The sequence below is a fragment of the Echinops telfairi genome, unplaced genomic scaffold (assembly GCF_000313985.2).
Source record: "Echinops telfairi isolate 266 unplaced genomic scaffold, ASM31398v2 ScPeMD7_2010;HRSCAF=2546, whole genome shotgun sequence".
NCBI classification, from domain to species: Eukaryota; Metazoa; Chordata; class Mammalia; order Afrosoricida; family Tenrecidae; genus Echinops; species Echinops telfairi.
The window spans coordinates 5,708,336-5,722,084 of NW_022105908.1; the positions used below are offsets into that span (position 1 = coordinate 5,708,336).

General features: G+C 42.8%; 1 protein-coding gene across 1 annotated transcript in view; it reads left to right on the forward strand.

Annotated features, from left to right (window-relative positions):
- Positions 1 to 13,749, forward strand: part of LOC101654831 (myosin-4-like) — a 35,037-nt gene that overhangs the window by 6,098 nt on the left and 15,190 nt on the right. Inside the window, exons 2-15 of the mRNA XM_013006296.1 lie at positions 409 to 507; positions 601 to 704; positions 865 to 1,003; positions 3,620 to 3,738; positions 3,830 to 3,979; positions 4,096 to 4,266; positions 5,086 to 5,395; positions 5,505 to 5,572; positions 7,828 to 7,915; positions 8,001 to 8,118; positions 8,670 to 8,793; positions 8,892 to 9,028; positions 11,296 to 11,551; positions 13,485 to 13,727. Coding sequence (XP_012861750.1) covers positions 409 to 507; positions 601 to 704; positions 865 to 1,003; positions 3,620 to 3,738; positions 3,830 to 3,979; positions 4,096 to 4,266; positions 5,086 to 5,395; positions 5,505 to 5,572; positions 7,828 to 7,915; positions 8,001 to 8,118; positions 8,670 to 8,793; positions 8,892 to 9,028; positions 11,296 to 11,551; positions 13,485 to 13,727 — 2,126 coding nt within the window. The remainder of the gene's footprint in view (positions 1 to 408; positions 508 to 600; positions 705 to 864; positions 1,004 to 3,619; positions 3,739 to 3,829; positions 3,980 to 4,095; positions 4,267 to 5,085; positions 5,396 to 5,504; positions 5,573 to 7,827; positions 7,916 to 8,000; positions 8,119 to 8,669; positions 8,794 to 8,891; positions 9,029 to 11,295; positions 11,552 to 13,484; positions 13,728 to 13,749) is intronic.

Consider the following 13,749-nt stretch of genomic DNA (forward strand, 5'->3'; position numbering starts at 1 on the left):
TTGGGGTTACCTATAGGTTTCCATGGGTTACCTATGGGTTCACAAAACATCTCTGTGACTACTCTTGCCTTGAGCCTTGGTAGATGTCACCGAAGTAGCCACTCCATCATAGCATGAGCTTAAAATGAACCAACAAGAAGGGATTGTTAGCAATCAATTCTTAAGCTAAGGCCAAGGATCCTCCATCTGAAGCTAATTGGCTCTACAGTAGGAATGCTTTAAGGAAGGTGAGAGCCATGGGCAATTGCCATATGTATTTGCAATTCTAATTTGTGGCACCAAGAAGTCATCAAGATGAAATTTCAGTGGTACTCAATGAAACCCACCCAACACCCCCAAAGATGTCGAGGTTCATTTACTATCTTAGTAGCATTGATAGATTTCCTGGTTGGCTGTCTCTCTTTTCAGATCTGCTAGAAAAGTCTAGAGTTACTTTCCAGCTAAAGGCAGAAAGAAGCTACCATATTTTTTATCAGATCACGTCCAATAAGAAGCCAGATTTAATTGGTGAGAACAAACTTCACTTCACAGACGAGAATTAATATGGTATTAACAATGTCTAAAGTAAGACATAAAACCTTCTGAATTCTATGTTCCCAGAAATGCTCCTGATCACCACCAACCCGTATGACTATGCCTTCATAAGTCAGGGAGAGATCACAGTGCCCAGCATTGATGACCAGGAGGAGCTGATGGCCACCGATGTAAGTCAGACCCCTGCACATTTTCAAAAGCCCATTACAGATGAGAATGACAATAGCAGTCCCGCTGTACATGTGTTTATATTAAGATACACTAGATAGTCTTCTAAAAGTTAGTCTCTTCCACTCTCACTTTGGTCCTATCCTTTCTCCTGGTTGGTAGAGTGCCATTGACATCTTGGGATTTAGTCCTGAAGAGAAAGTGTCCATCTATAAGCTCACGGGGGCCGTGATGCACTACGGGAACATGAAGTTCAAACAAAAGCAACGCGAGGAGCAAGCTGAGCCAGATGGCACCGAAGGTACCAAACGACCTCCATCTGAGTTTGAATCAGAGAATCTCTCTATCTGTCTCTCTCTCTCTCTATCTCTCTTCCACACACACACAGTCATTTTTAATACCATCTCCTAAAGAGCACACACACACACACATATACCACACACAAACGATATAATAAATGCAACAAGACAATCTACAAAATAAAAACGTTCTCATTAGTTTGTTTACTCCACCATTATCTCTCCATATTCCTTCTATACAGAAATGTTCATGCAGAAATATCTGCACATCTATCTATCCATCTACCCCTACGTTCACTTAGCTACCCGTCCACTCATCCATCCATGTGCATTGCTCCCAAAGAAGTTGTGAACGCCCAGCGACAGCCCTAGGATTTGTGAACCAAGGAAAATCACATTGTGTGCCTTCTCCATGCCTTTCCTTCCTCATATCTCCCTGTCTTCATTATTGTTATGCAGTACAAATAAGTTAAAATGAACCCAAATAGGAAAGTATATGAAGATATCTAAGACTCACAGCCGAGGGCTAGATAATTGGAGAAAGCATGCAATAGAATAATGGAAGAGTGTCCCTGCTTTTATTTAGCAATGGTAGATAGGTTCTAGGATAACTTTGTCTGCTTTCACACATTAGAAAAACCTAGTAGCTAGCAATATAGGAGCTGATCAACATAGAACTAAGGCCAAAGGATGTCCTTAAAAAATCTGCGAATCAGTGTGGGTTGCCAAATATAAGCCTGTAGACAATATAGCAACAAGTACGATAGAAAAGAAACTAAGAAAGAAAGGCCTGATGAACTGTGGAATGACATCAAGAACATCATACATGAAGAAAGCAAAAGGTCACTAAAAACAGGAAAGAAAGAGCAAAGTGGATCTTAGAAGAGACACTGAAGTTTGCTCTTAATTGTAGAATCACTAAGGCACGTGGAAGAAATCATGAAGCCCAAGAGCTAAACAGAAAGTTTCAAAAATAGCTCAAGAAAACAAAGTAAAAGAGTATAACAAAAAGTGAGTAGATCTAGAGTTAGAAAACCAAAAGGGAAGTCAATGTTCAACAGATCTTAGACTGAAAGAACTCGAGAAAAAACTCAAGCCGTGGGTTGACATATTGCAAGATTCTATGGGCAAAATATTGAATGATGCAGGAAGCATGCAAAAAAGAAGGAAAGAATACAGAGTCATTGTGGGGGCTGGGGGGAAGGTCGGCATTCAACCATTTCAAGAAGTAGCGTATGAGCAAGAACCAATGGTAATGAAGGAAGAAATTCAAACTGCACTGAAAGCATTATCCAAAATCAAGACTCCAGGAACTGATGGCGTGTCGATTGAAATGTATGAACAAGCTGATGAAGCACTGGAAGCCCTCTTCCATCTATACTAGGAAATTTGGAAAACAGCGACTTAGTCAACAGACTAGAAGAGATGTGTATTTGTACCCATTCCAAAGAGAGGTGACTCAAAAGAGTGGTCAAACTATAGAGCAATATCACTGATGTAAAATTTTGCTGAATACCATCCAACAAGAGTAGCAGCAGTACATTGAGGGAGCTGCCAAAGGTTCAGGCTGGATCCAAATGAGCATGTGAAACAAGTGTTATCACTGCTGATGTCAGATGGATCTTGGCTGAAATCAGAGAACACCAGAAAGATGTTTACTTGTGTTTCATTGACTAGGCAAAGACATTCCACTATGTGGATCATAACAAACTATAATAGCCTTGAGAAGAATGGGAATTCCAGGACACTTAACTGTTGCTATGTGCCTAACCACAGAAGGAAAACCATATGTTCTACACACAAAAAGAGCATACCATGTACAGGATCTACCATGGAAAGCTAAATGTATCTGTTCCTTGACGTCACTTGCGACAGCGCCAGCTTTTTATTCTCCCTCTGTGGTTTAACTTTTGAGTGTGCCTTGCACACCTGGCACATAGCATGTACATCATAGTCACCGCCAGAATTTTTGAAAGAAGCTCTGTGGGGGTTATCGCTCTTGATGCCAGGGATTAATACAATAGCCTCAACAATGAACTCATCCATACCAATGATCATGAAGATGTACCAACATGGGGCCATGTATGTCTCATCCTGTTATACACACGGTCATTATGAGTCACACAGACTTGAGGGCAAGGAGCAACAACAAAGGCCAATCCAGAAAGTCTAAAAGACACGTTTTTCGAAAATGACACGTAATCCAATAAGGAAACTAATCCAGTAAGATTAAGTTATGAATGGAAAAACTGAGATTGATATGCAAATACTCTTTTATCCCTCAGGAGCAGTGAATATTAAGATATGTGTGTGTTATCACTCAAACTCTGTCTCATGTGTCTTAAGAGGAAGGACTTTTGCAATAAGTACTGTACATATGCTTTTTGTGGATGACTTTCTCAAAAACCACTTGTAATAATACCCCCCAAAACCAGTCAATATAAGCAACCGTCTAGTGGAAATTATAGGTTCTATTGTGTACAGAGTCTCATTTGATCTATGGAATTACTTGAGATCCCTTATTTATTAATAAAGAAGTTGGATTAGAAGACACAAAAAGATAAGGTTAGAGAGGCGGACCATCACTATCTTTCATGTTTTGAATTGTGTCTCTGCAGTTGCTGACAAGGCAGCCTATCTCCAGAGTCTGAACTCTGCTGACCTGCTCAAAGCCCTCTGCTACCCCAGGGTGAAGGTCGGCAACGAGTACGTCACCAAGGGTCAGACTGTGCAGCAGGTACATGGAGAACTTCACTGAGCCATGCTCAATGCAAATTCTTCATGACATGTCTTGAAGAACGCTAACCAGCACTACTCTGTGTGTGAAGGTGTACAACGCAGTGGGTGCTCTGGGCAAAGCCGTCTACGAGAAGATGTTCCTGTGGATGGTCACCCGCATCAACCAGCAGCTGGACACCAAGCAGCCCAGGCAGTACTTCATCGGGGTGCTGGACATCGCTGGCTTCGAGATCTTTGATGTGAGTTGTCTGGGGAAACAAGTGGCCCTCAGAGCATTCTCTCCTCGTGTCTTCTTTGCTACCCTCCCGATGGACTGTCCCCGTTCACTCAAACGCTTCGGTGTTTAAAACACCAGTTCAACAGCCTGGAGCAGCTGTGCATCAACTTCACCAACGAGAAGCTGCAGCAGTTCTTCAACCACCACATGTTCGTGCTGGAGCAGGAGGAGTACAAGAAGGAGGGCATCGAGTGGACCTTCATCGACTTCGGGATGGACCTGGCTGCCTGCATCGAGCTCATCGAGAAGGTGCGCATGACTTCCAACGAAAGGAAGTATTATTGCAATCTCAAAAAGCTTTTGTAATCAGAACATATTAGAAAAGTTACATTTTCCAATTTGGAAATGATCTCCACTTTGCAATATTTACACGAGAGATCACAGAGGGCTGAGTTCTGCTCCCTTTTGTCCCCACACTGACTCAAATCCACAGGAAACTCTGCTGAATGTTCTGCTTCACTAGACGTATGGCCTGGTTAGTTCTAAGCTTCTCTCCATTATAATCCGAGACGACCGCAATAGAAATAAAACTTTCTTCTAAATAAAAATTAATGCACAGACCTTATAGGATAGTGAATCTGTTCAGAAGTCAGTAATCAAATTGCTTGTGCGTCTTCCTAATCCATCTGTAAGAGACGAAATACACACAACACCCTGAATGGTTTAGGTCGTTTGTTCTTGGTTGTTAAATTATTGCATATAGAATCAACATTCTAAGTCTGTAAGTCATTTTGTAGCAAAATAAAATCTTGACAACAAATTAATTCACTTAATAGGAAAAAATCTGAGATAAATACATTTGGCATTTATATTCTATTATTCTTTTCATTAAAAATGATGCTAGGAGATGAATGGGAAGGAATGATGGAAAAGTCACTCTAGAAATAACAAAAGTATTTCTTTGAGCGGTGACTCTGTGTTGGGTCGTAACCATCATGAATTGGGGGCCCTCAACCTTTAATCAAATGCCAGTCAACGTGCTAATATCTTGTGAGATATTAGCTAGGCTGAAGCTAATATCTTGTGAGAAGCTAGGCTGAAGCCCATTGTCTACTTTTCTAAATTCAGCCGCTGGGCATCTTCTCCATCCTGGAGGAGGAGTGCATGTTCCCCAAGGCCACGGACACCTCCTTCAAGAACAAGCTGTACGACCAGCACCTGGGCAAGTCCAACAACTTCCAGAAGCCCAAGGTGGTGAAGGGCAGGGCCGAGGCCCACTTTGCGCTGATCCACTATGCCGGCACAGTGGACTACAACATCACCGGCTGGCTGGACAAGAACAAGGACCCCCTGAATGACACGGTGGTCGGGTTGTACCGGAAATCTGCAATGAAGACTCTGGCCAGTCTCTTCTCCACGTATGCCAGTGCTGAAGCAGGTACTGTCTACATCCTTAACCTAAGCTAAATCCATTCCTAGAGAATGACCACGCAGCAGGCCAGCCTTCAGAAGTCCACTCTGATTAATGGGCTTGCTTTTTACCTCAGACAGTGGTGCAAAGAAAGGCGCTAAGAAGAAGGGCTCTTCATTCCAGACGGTGTCTGCTCTCTTCAGGGTAAAGTACACATTTAATTAGAAAACCCGAGTCTGCTTCTATGAGTTTTCATAATGATTGTCTGTCGACCAAGTTAGGAGGGAAGGAAGTGTTAACAGAGGTCATTTTAAATGTTCACTCCTCTCATCACAGTTGACCCAAAGGAGTGCTACTCCGATAGGGAAGGCTGCTACATCCATTGCTATTATTGTGGTTGTGGCTGTAGTTACTGTTCACGATGCCTGCCTGGACTGAGTAGATTTCAATTCTGTTGTTCCTATTCGTTGCTGACAAGTTGATTCACTCTTGGCAACCCCACATGTTATGGGGGAGAGCTTCTCTTTAAGGTTTTCTTGGCTATTGCTACAACAGAAGCAGATAGTCAGGGGTGCTTTCTGTGGCATCCCTGCCTGGGTTTGAACTGCCAACCTTTGGGTTAGCAGTCCAGTGCAAACCATTTGTGGCCCCTCGGGAACTCTTTATTATGATGATCTAATCTATGTGGAAACATCAAAAAGTTTGTAGGATAAAATGCCAGGACGTTTTAATTCCACTTTCCCACAAACTTTTTGAAGCCCCTTCATATTGATGAGGAGCCTCTAGGTGGCACATATAGTTTAGCATGAGACTACTAACAGAAAGGTTGGGGGTTCAAACCCACCCAGGGGTGTCTTGGAAGGTAGGCTGGAAGTCTGCTTAAAAATCCTAAGAAGCACTTCTGCTCTGCACGCATGGGGTCCATATGCGTCAGAATCAATTCAATAGCAAAGAACAACAACATAGAACAATCAATTCAAGAATGCCAAAATGTCCTGAGCCGCTCTTCTGTTAACATAATTAGGCTGGATCTTAAAGAAACAGAGCTGGAGGCCAAAGCTGTCCCCAGAGAAGGTCCTACCCTCTCTCTTTATTGCACTAAAGTCCTTTAAAAATGATCTTGAGTTTTTTTGAAGAGTGAGCCTGAGATGTACTTTTTGGACCTGCTGCCATACAACACAGGTTGCTTCTCTGTGAGTGGATTTAGGTTTCTTCAATAGCCTGAAGTCAAGCCTAGTGGTTTAGGTGAGTGATTAAACTAGAAGATGTCACTTGGGATTAACATAACAATAATTTTATTACAAAAGAATGTGATTTTCTTCTGTAGCTGATGTGCTCTATCGGAATTTGTATGGCTTAGTCTCAGTTCTGTGAAAAATGAAATGCTATTTTCTTCTTCACTGACAATTTGCAGGATTCTCACTAGATAGAATTCTTTCATCAGTTTGCCCTTGTGTGTGTTTTCAAAATTAGACATTCACACCGCTTATGCTATTTGTTTCCTAATGGCTAACGGAAAAAAAAATCTGCCTTCTCAAAGAATAAACCTTAGAAATACTGAAAAAATATTTATATGTGAATTTTCTATAATTCAAGAAAATATCACCCTCTACCCATCACACTCTTTCTGGAATAACTCCCTCCTCTCACCATAAGCCTCAGATTGTGGATGGTTTTCAGACACACGACGTCTGTCCATATGGATTATGTTATCTCACTATTTTAGCCTTTGAAAAACAAAGCAGAAAAAGACAAGGATAAACAAGAAGTTATTGATCTCAGGGAATAATAAACCCGAGAAAGGAATGGTAAATTGGAAGTTTGCTACCCTGGGTTACTGCTGTAAAAATACCACTGTAAACATTGTTAGCTCTGAGTGAGATGGACAAGGCCTTAGAGATTATCTCACCTATTTTCCGACGAAGCCCAGAGAGAGGAAAGAGATTTTATAGTGTCGGGCAGCTTGTTGGAGGCAGAGCCGAGGCTTTTGATTTACCATGTGATTCCTAGTGCAGAACACGGCTCTGTACAAGCCTACTGAAGGTGTTTATACGCTGGCTCCTGGATTTTAAAAGGGAATACCTTGGAGACAAGCATTTCTTCCCAGAACTTTGGCCCTTGGATTATTTGGCAGGCTAGAATTCTCAAGACCACAAAAGACAGAATTGCCTTGCATGTTTGCTCCCAGGAGCCTTGGTGGCATTGTGGTTAAAGTATTCAGCTGCAAGCCAAAAGGTCTGCAGTTCGAACCCACCAATCTGCTCCCGTAAAGATCACTGCCCAAGAAACCCTACACTCTAGTTATGCGTTGGAATGGATTTGACAGCACACAGTAATAAACACAAAATGCCTTGTGCCGAATTGTTTAGCGTGCACCCAGGTTAATTCCACACTAACTCTAATTTTTTGGCCAAGTATAGAACTTTCCCATAATAAAATCCCTTCCGCTTGGTTTCTAGGAGAACTTGAACAAGCTGATGACCAACTTGAGAAGCACTCACCCCCACTTCGTGCGGTGCATCATCCCCAATGAGACCAAGACTCCCGGTAAGACACAAGAGCATGCAAATGTCCAGCAGGTACACATTTTAACACTCCGTGCCCACCAGCAAGCACTCTGGTATGTTTATAGGGGCCATGGAGCATGCACTTGTCCTGCATCAGCTGAGGTGTAATGGCGTGCTTGAAGGCATCAGGATCTGCAGGAAAGGCTTCCCAAGCAGGATCCTGTATGGTGATTTTAAACAAAGGTCAGTGTCTCCTTGTATTGCACAAAATGCCATGCATGTTTGATCGCTTTTCCTGTGTTCATCCGTCTGTTCTGTTCCAGGAGCCCTGGCAGCTGAGTGGTGATCCCCTGAAATCCTCATAAACCCACAGGGGCAGTTCTATCCTGTCCTCTCGGTCCCTGTGAATCAGAATCGACTCGATGGCAGTGAATTCATTTATTTATTTATCTGAGTTTATGAAGCCGAGTACTATATTCTTCTGGAAGCAGGATAGGGTAACAGGTTCAAAAACAGAGGTGTCACTTCCTAAATCTAGAAGAAGGCATGCATTCAATCACAGTAAATCATACTGTTTTACTATCTGACCTGAAGGGATGCTCGAATTTTCCACTTTTACTTTGTCCCTTAGGTTTTCATCAATGCTTTCTTCTGATGTCATTGGGTTGCCATATGTAATCATACCTTCCTGATCCTTCCCCTTCCTTCCTTCCTTCCTTCCTTCCTTCCTTCCTTCCTTCCTTCCTTCCGTCCGTCCTTCCTTCCTTCCTTCCTTCCTTCCTTTAACTAAACAGATACAAGGTATTAAACGCCAGCGCTATTCCGGAGGGACAGTTCATTGACAGCAAGAAAGCATCGGAGAAGCTACTTGCCTCTATTGATATAGATCACACCCAATACAAATTTGGACACACTAAGGTATAGCAATTATTTATTTACACCTGATCTAAGTACCTTTGGCCATTTCAGGGTCCCTTGTAGTATGGGGATGATTTGGCGACTCTTCGTTTGTCCAGGTGTTCTTCAAAGCTGGCCTCCTGGGCCTCCTGGAAGAAATGAGAGATGAAAAATTGGCCCAGATTATAACAAGAACTCAAGCAGTCTGTCGGGGATTCCTAATGAGGGTCGAATACCAGAAGATGTTACAAAGAAGGTAACAACCATACGGAAGATCGGGCTTAGCGGGGTCCCCTGGGGACTCTCCCTCAGCCTTCCTCATTCATGAACCTAGAATCTGGGGCTAAATATACGAGGCTCACAAAGTTCAGAAATTTCCCTTGCAGTTGTATGTCAGTCTTAGCTTAGCCCCAACACAACTAGCTTCTCTCCCACCACCAATTTCTCCCTTCTCCATCCAGATGCTACACAACTGCAGGAATCATTTGCAGCAAACACTATTTTCTTTATGCCACTCTCAGCTCTTGGCTCCCCGTGGTCTTCATGGTCCCATCCAAGTTGCCTTGCCTGATTGTTAAGGTTGTCAGAGGTTCTTTACCTGATTGTCAAGGCTCTTTCTATCCCCTTCCTCCTTCATCATTTCCAACCTTATAGCCGTTTCCAGCCAGGCTAAACAATATGCTCTCTCCTAACCTCATATGTGCACAAGCACTCTCCCTTCCTTCTAATTTATCTGGTTCTCCATTCAAAACTTCCAGTACCCTTTTCCTTAATTAACCTCACCCAGCTCTCTCTGCCCAATACTGCCGCATTCTCCTCCCATCAGCACATTTTCTGGTGGTGTTGCCTTTTAACAGTTTTATTGGTACTTCACCCACATAGTATACAATCCACTAAGTCAATAATATCAAGATGAGTTGTACAGTCAATTATAGAATGTCTGCTTCTTTCTTGTACTCATTGTTATTTGTGTAATTATTTTTTAATTGTGGCAAAGATATACACAACAAAACATCCTCCAACTCAACAACTTCTACGTGTGTAATTCAGTGTCATTGATTATATACTCTTCATGTTGTACCACCATTATTGGTATCCTTTTCCACGTTATTCCACCACCATTAACATAAACTCAATGCCCCCTAGGTAGAAACTTCCTCCTTCATACATGGTAACCAAAGGTCAAGTTGGGCTGACAACACACAATTTTCAATTAGTTTGCTCATCTGTACTTTTTGGGTACTGCATTATAAATGTCCCAAGACTTTGCTACCTATCAGCATGGCTTGTGTCTTTCCAACCACCATCTGAGACTTATAGCTCTTATCAAGTTGGACCTACAGAAATAGAATTTCCATTTTAACAAGCCTGATGAGACATACACATTGGGATCAGATTATCAAACCTTAACTAGCTCTGGTTACCATCGGCGTCAGGGGTATCTTTTATTACTAATTAAAAATTGTGTTTACGAAAACAAATTCTGAAAGTAGAGAAACACAAACCACACTGAATACCCTGAGGGTGTTAACAATCTAGCTGTGTAAGTAAAACCAAGAAACTTAAAAAGACTTTGATAATAGGCTGAAGGAACTGACCACAGAAGTTTAGAAAGTTGATGAACAAAATAAGAGGTGAGACTTATTGTTCACCAATATACTGGTGAACAAAATAAGAGGTGAGACTTCAAGGAAGAGCTGATAAGCGAGAGCAAGGCAAGGCAACCTACAGCCACTGCACAGTTCACGTGTTATGTGGATGGCCGACCAGCACAATCAACATACACTGCCACTTCCACTCCCAAATCACCAATATTGGAATATGTCTACCAAAAGAGCTTACAAATGGTCTACGCTGTTCTTACGGTCAAATTATCCACCCCCTGATATCATTTGACAGGGACGTGAGGACACAGCACTATTCAACATGAGTAGCACATATCAGCAAAGCGGCTTTACTACAGGCCGCTGACTATGAGTGTGAATGTGATCATACTACGTATGTTTGTGTGTATGTGTATAAATGCATGCCTATCGCAGACACCCACCACTTGTCTGTCAGTTTTGTTGTATTACAATAGCTTGTGCGTTGCTGTGATACTGGTCGCTGGGTCACTGGTATTTCAAACACCAACAGAGTCACACAAAGTGAACCGGTTGTAGCAGAGCTTCCAAACTAGGCACCGACTATGAAGATGGAGTAGACTGTCTACTTCTGAGGGATTGGCCGCTGAAAAGCTTATGCATAGCAATGGAACACGTTCAGACACTGAACACATCAGGCCTCGCAGCAAAACAATGTCAAATAACATTTGCAAGGATTTGCAAATAACAATTGCAAGGATGGTGCGGGACCATTTGTACCTAGGGCCACTGAGTCGGAACCAACGTTGTGGTAGCTAACAACAACAACAGATACGGAATTAGAGTTATTTTAGTATGTGGCAGGTGGTCATTAAAAGGAATTCTATGTGTAAGGTGTCTACGCAGAAGAATCGACACTGACATTTTTGTGGCTTTTCAGGGAAGCCCTGTTCTGCATCCAGTACAACGTCCGCGCCTTCATGAACGTCAAGCACTGGCCCTGGATGAAGCTGTTCTTCAAGATCAAGCCCCTGCTGAAGAGCGCAGAGACCGAGAAGGAGATGGCCATGATGAAGGAGGAGTTTGCCAAAACCAAAGAAGAGCTCGCCAAGTCAGAGGCCAAACGGAAGGAGCTGGAGGAAAAGATGGTCACTCTCTTAAAAGAGAAAAACGACCTGCAACTCCAGGTTCAGTCTGTGAGTACGCTATGCGCAGGATTCCTGTGACTGAGGGCGTTCTAGAACAAGCCCAACTTGTTTTGAATTTACCAAAGTCCTTTCCTTCAAAAACAATCTCAAATTCTTATTATTATTTTAGTATTTAATGCTCTTTCAAACGTTCTAGAAAGAAAGTGAAAGCAAAACTCGCTATCAGTCCTGGTGGCATCGTGGGTTACACATTGGGCCACAAATCACGAGGTCAGCAGTTCAAAACCACTAGCCACGCCACAAAAGAACACGGAGGCTTTTATATCCATAAGGAGTTACAGTCTCAAAAACCCCAAGGGCAGGCCCGATAAGGTTGCTAGGATAAAGAATGTAAGGAACAGTTATTTTCAAGTTCCCAGGGAAGAAGGCAATAGTGAAGGATGTATTCAACAGTGCCACAATATGTGCTAGCCATTCGGGAAGTTTAAGATCAAAGCTGCCGTATCTTAGCCATAGTTTAACAATTTGCCGCTGCCTCAGCCCATCCTTTTAAGCATCATTTTCCTGATGCAAGTCTATTAGATTTTGTTGAAACTCAACAGAGGGGGCATCCTTTAACAACTGCCAACCCCCTTCCAAAAACCCAAAAAAGGAACACGAAAAAGGCCCCAAGGTTAATTGAAACGAAACAACAAAAAAGGCCAACCCCGGGAATCCTCCCTTGAAAAAAAACCCGGAATCCCGAACCCCCCGAAGAACGGGTCAAAAAACAAAAAAACAAACCCAACGCCCGAACCCAAAAAGGCAAACGAAAACGGGCCCCGCCCAAGAAGGAACCGGCAAGAAGGGGGCCGGGAAGGCCGGCCCCAAAACCCCAACAAAAAAAAACCCCCAAAGCCCCCATTCAACAAGCCTAACGATGTCAATAAACTCACGAGGGAAAGTATCCCTGAAGTCTTAAGCTATTCAAACGTTTCCCTCTGGTAGCTTTACTTATATGCGAGTTACATCTTTCCATAAGCAAGCACAGACGCTTCATATCAGCCATACGTATTTATTGAACGCATCACCAGCAAAAAGAAAAGAAAGGGGACCCCGGGAAACACCTCTTATCATCCATTTACACCAATTACACATTGAAACGTTAAAGCTATTAACCAAACGGGCACTGGGAAATTAAAGAACCTCTTCAGTCCAGAGTAATCTAGTAAATTAGTGATCCAACAGATTTGCATTTGGCTCCTCGTGAAAACGTCTTGGAGGTAGGCAATTTCTCAGAACCACATGGTCTTACAGATTCTGAAGTTTTATTTAGAGGCGAACAGATCATGCTTTGAGGGAAGGACAGTACTGCAGTGGAAGGCTGGTCAATGAAAACACTGCTTCGCCAGAAGGGTTCGGCTACATAAAATTGCTACCAGGGCATACAGCCAGGGGCATAAAAGTGTTTAAGTATGCTCTCTCGTGCTTATCTTTTCTAAGTCAATCTAGGAACTAGTTAGTTGAGGGTGGTTAAAAATGGCCCAAACCAAAACTAACCAACTGAGTGAATTAAGATTTGGGGATATTTACAGTTGGAAACCTTTTAGCAACAATTCAATTTCAACCCCCTTATGAGGACACTGAGACTCACAATAGGACAGGATTTTGCCCAGGGTCTTACATCTACAGGCAATATTGGGACAAGAACCCCGGCTTCCTCTTTCTCTAGAAGTGTTCCCACTCTTCTACATCCTATATTTTAAAATTACTGATGGCTGTAATTCGATCATTTTTCACACTAGTCTGCTTCTAAATCTATAGTCACACGTCACTTCCAATTAGCTGCATTTCCTCAAGCCAGGTAATGTTCAGTTAAATTCAATGTTATAGCCCATACTGAAAAAGTTATCAGTATTTGATAAACACGTCTATGTTGTGCAAAGACAAAGTTCAAGATAAGGCACCATCTCCCTACAGCTCTTAATCTCCCTCTCCACAGGAAGCCGATGCCTTGGCTGACGCAGAAGAAAGATGTGAGCAACTGATTAAAAATAAGATCCAGCTGGAGGCCAAGATCAAAGAGGTGACAGAGAGGGCTGAGGACGAGGAGGAGATCAACGCCGAGCTGACGGCCAAGAAGAGGAAGCTGGAGGATGAATGCTCCGAGCTCAAGAAAGACATAGACGACCTGGAGCTGACACTGGCCAAGGTGGAGAAGGAGAAACATGCCACGGAGAACAAGGTGGGAGCCGCGTGCATGTGAC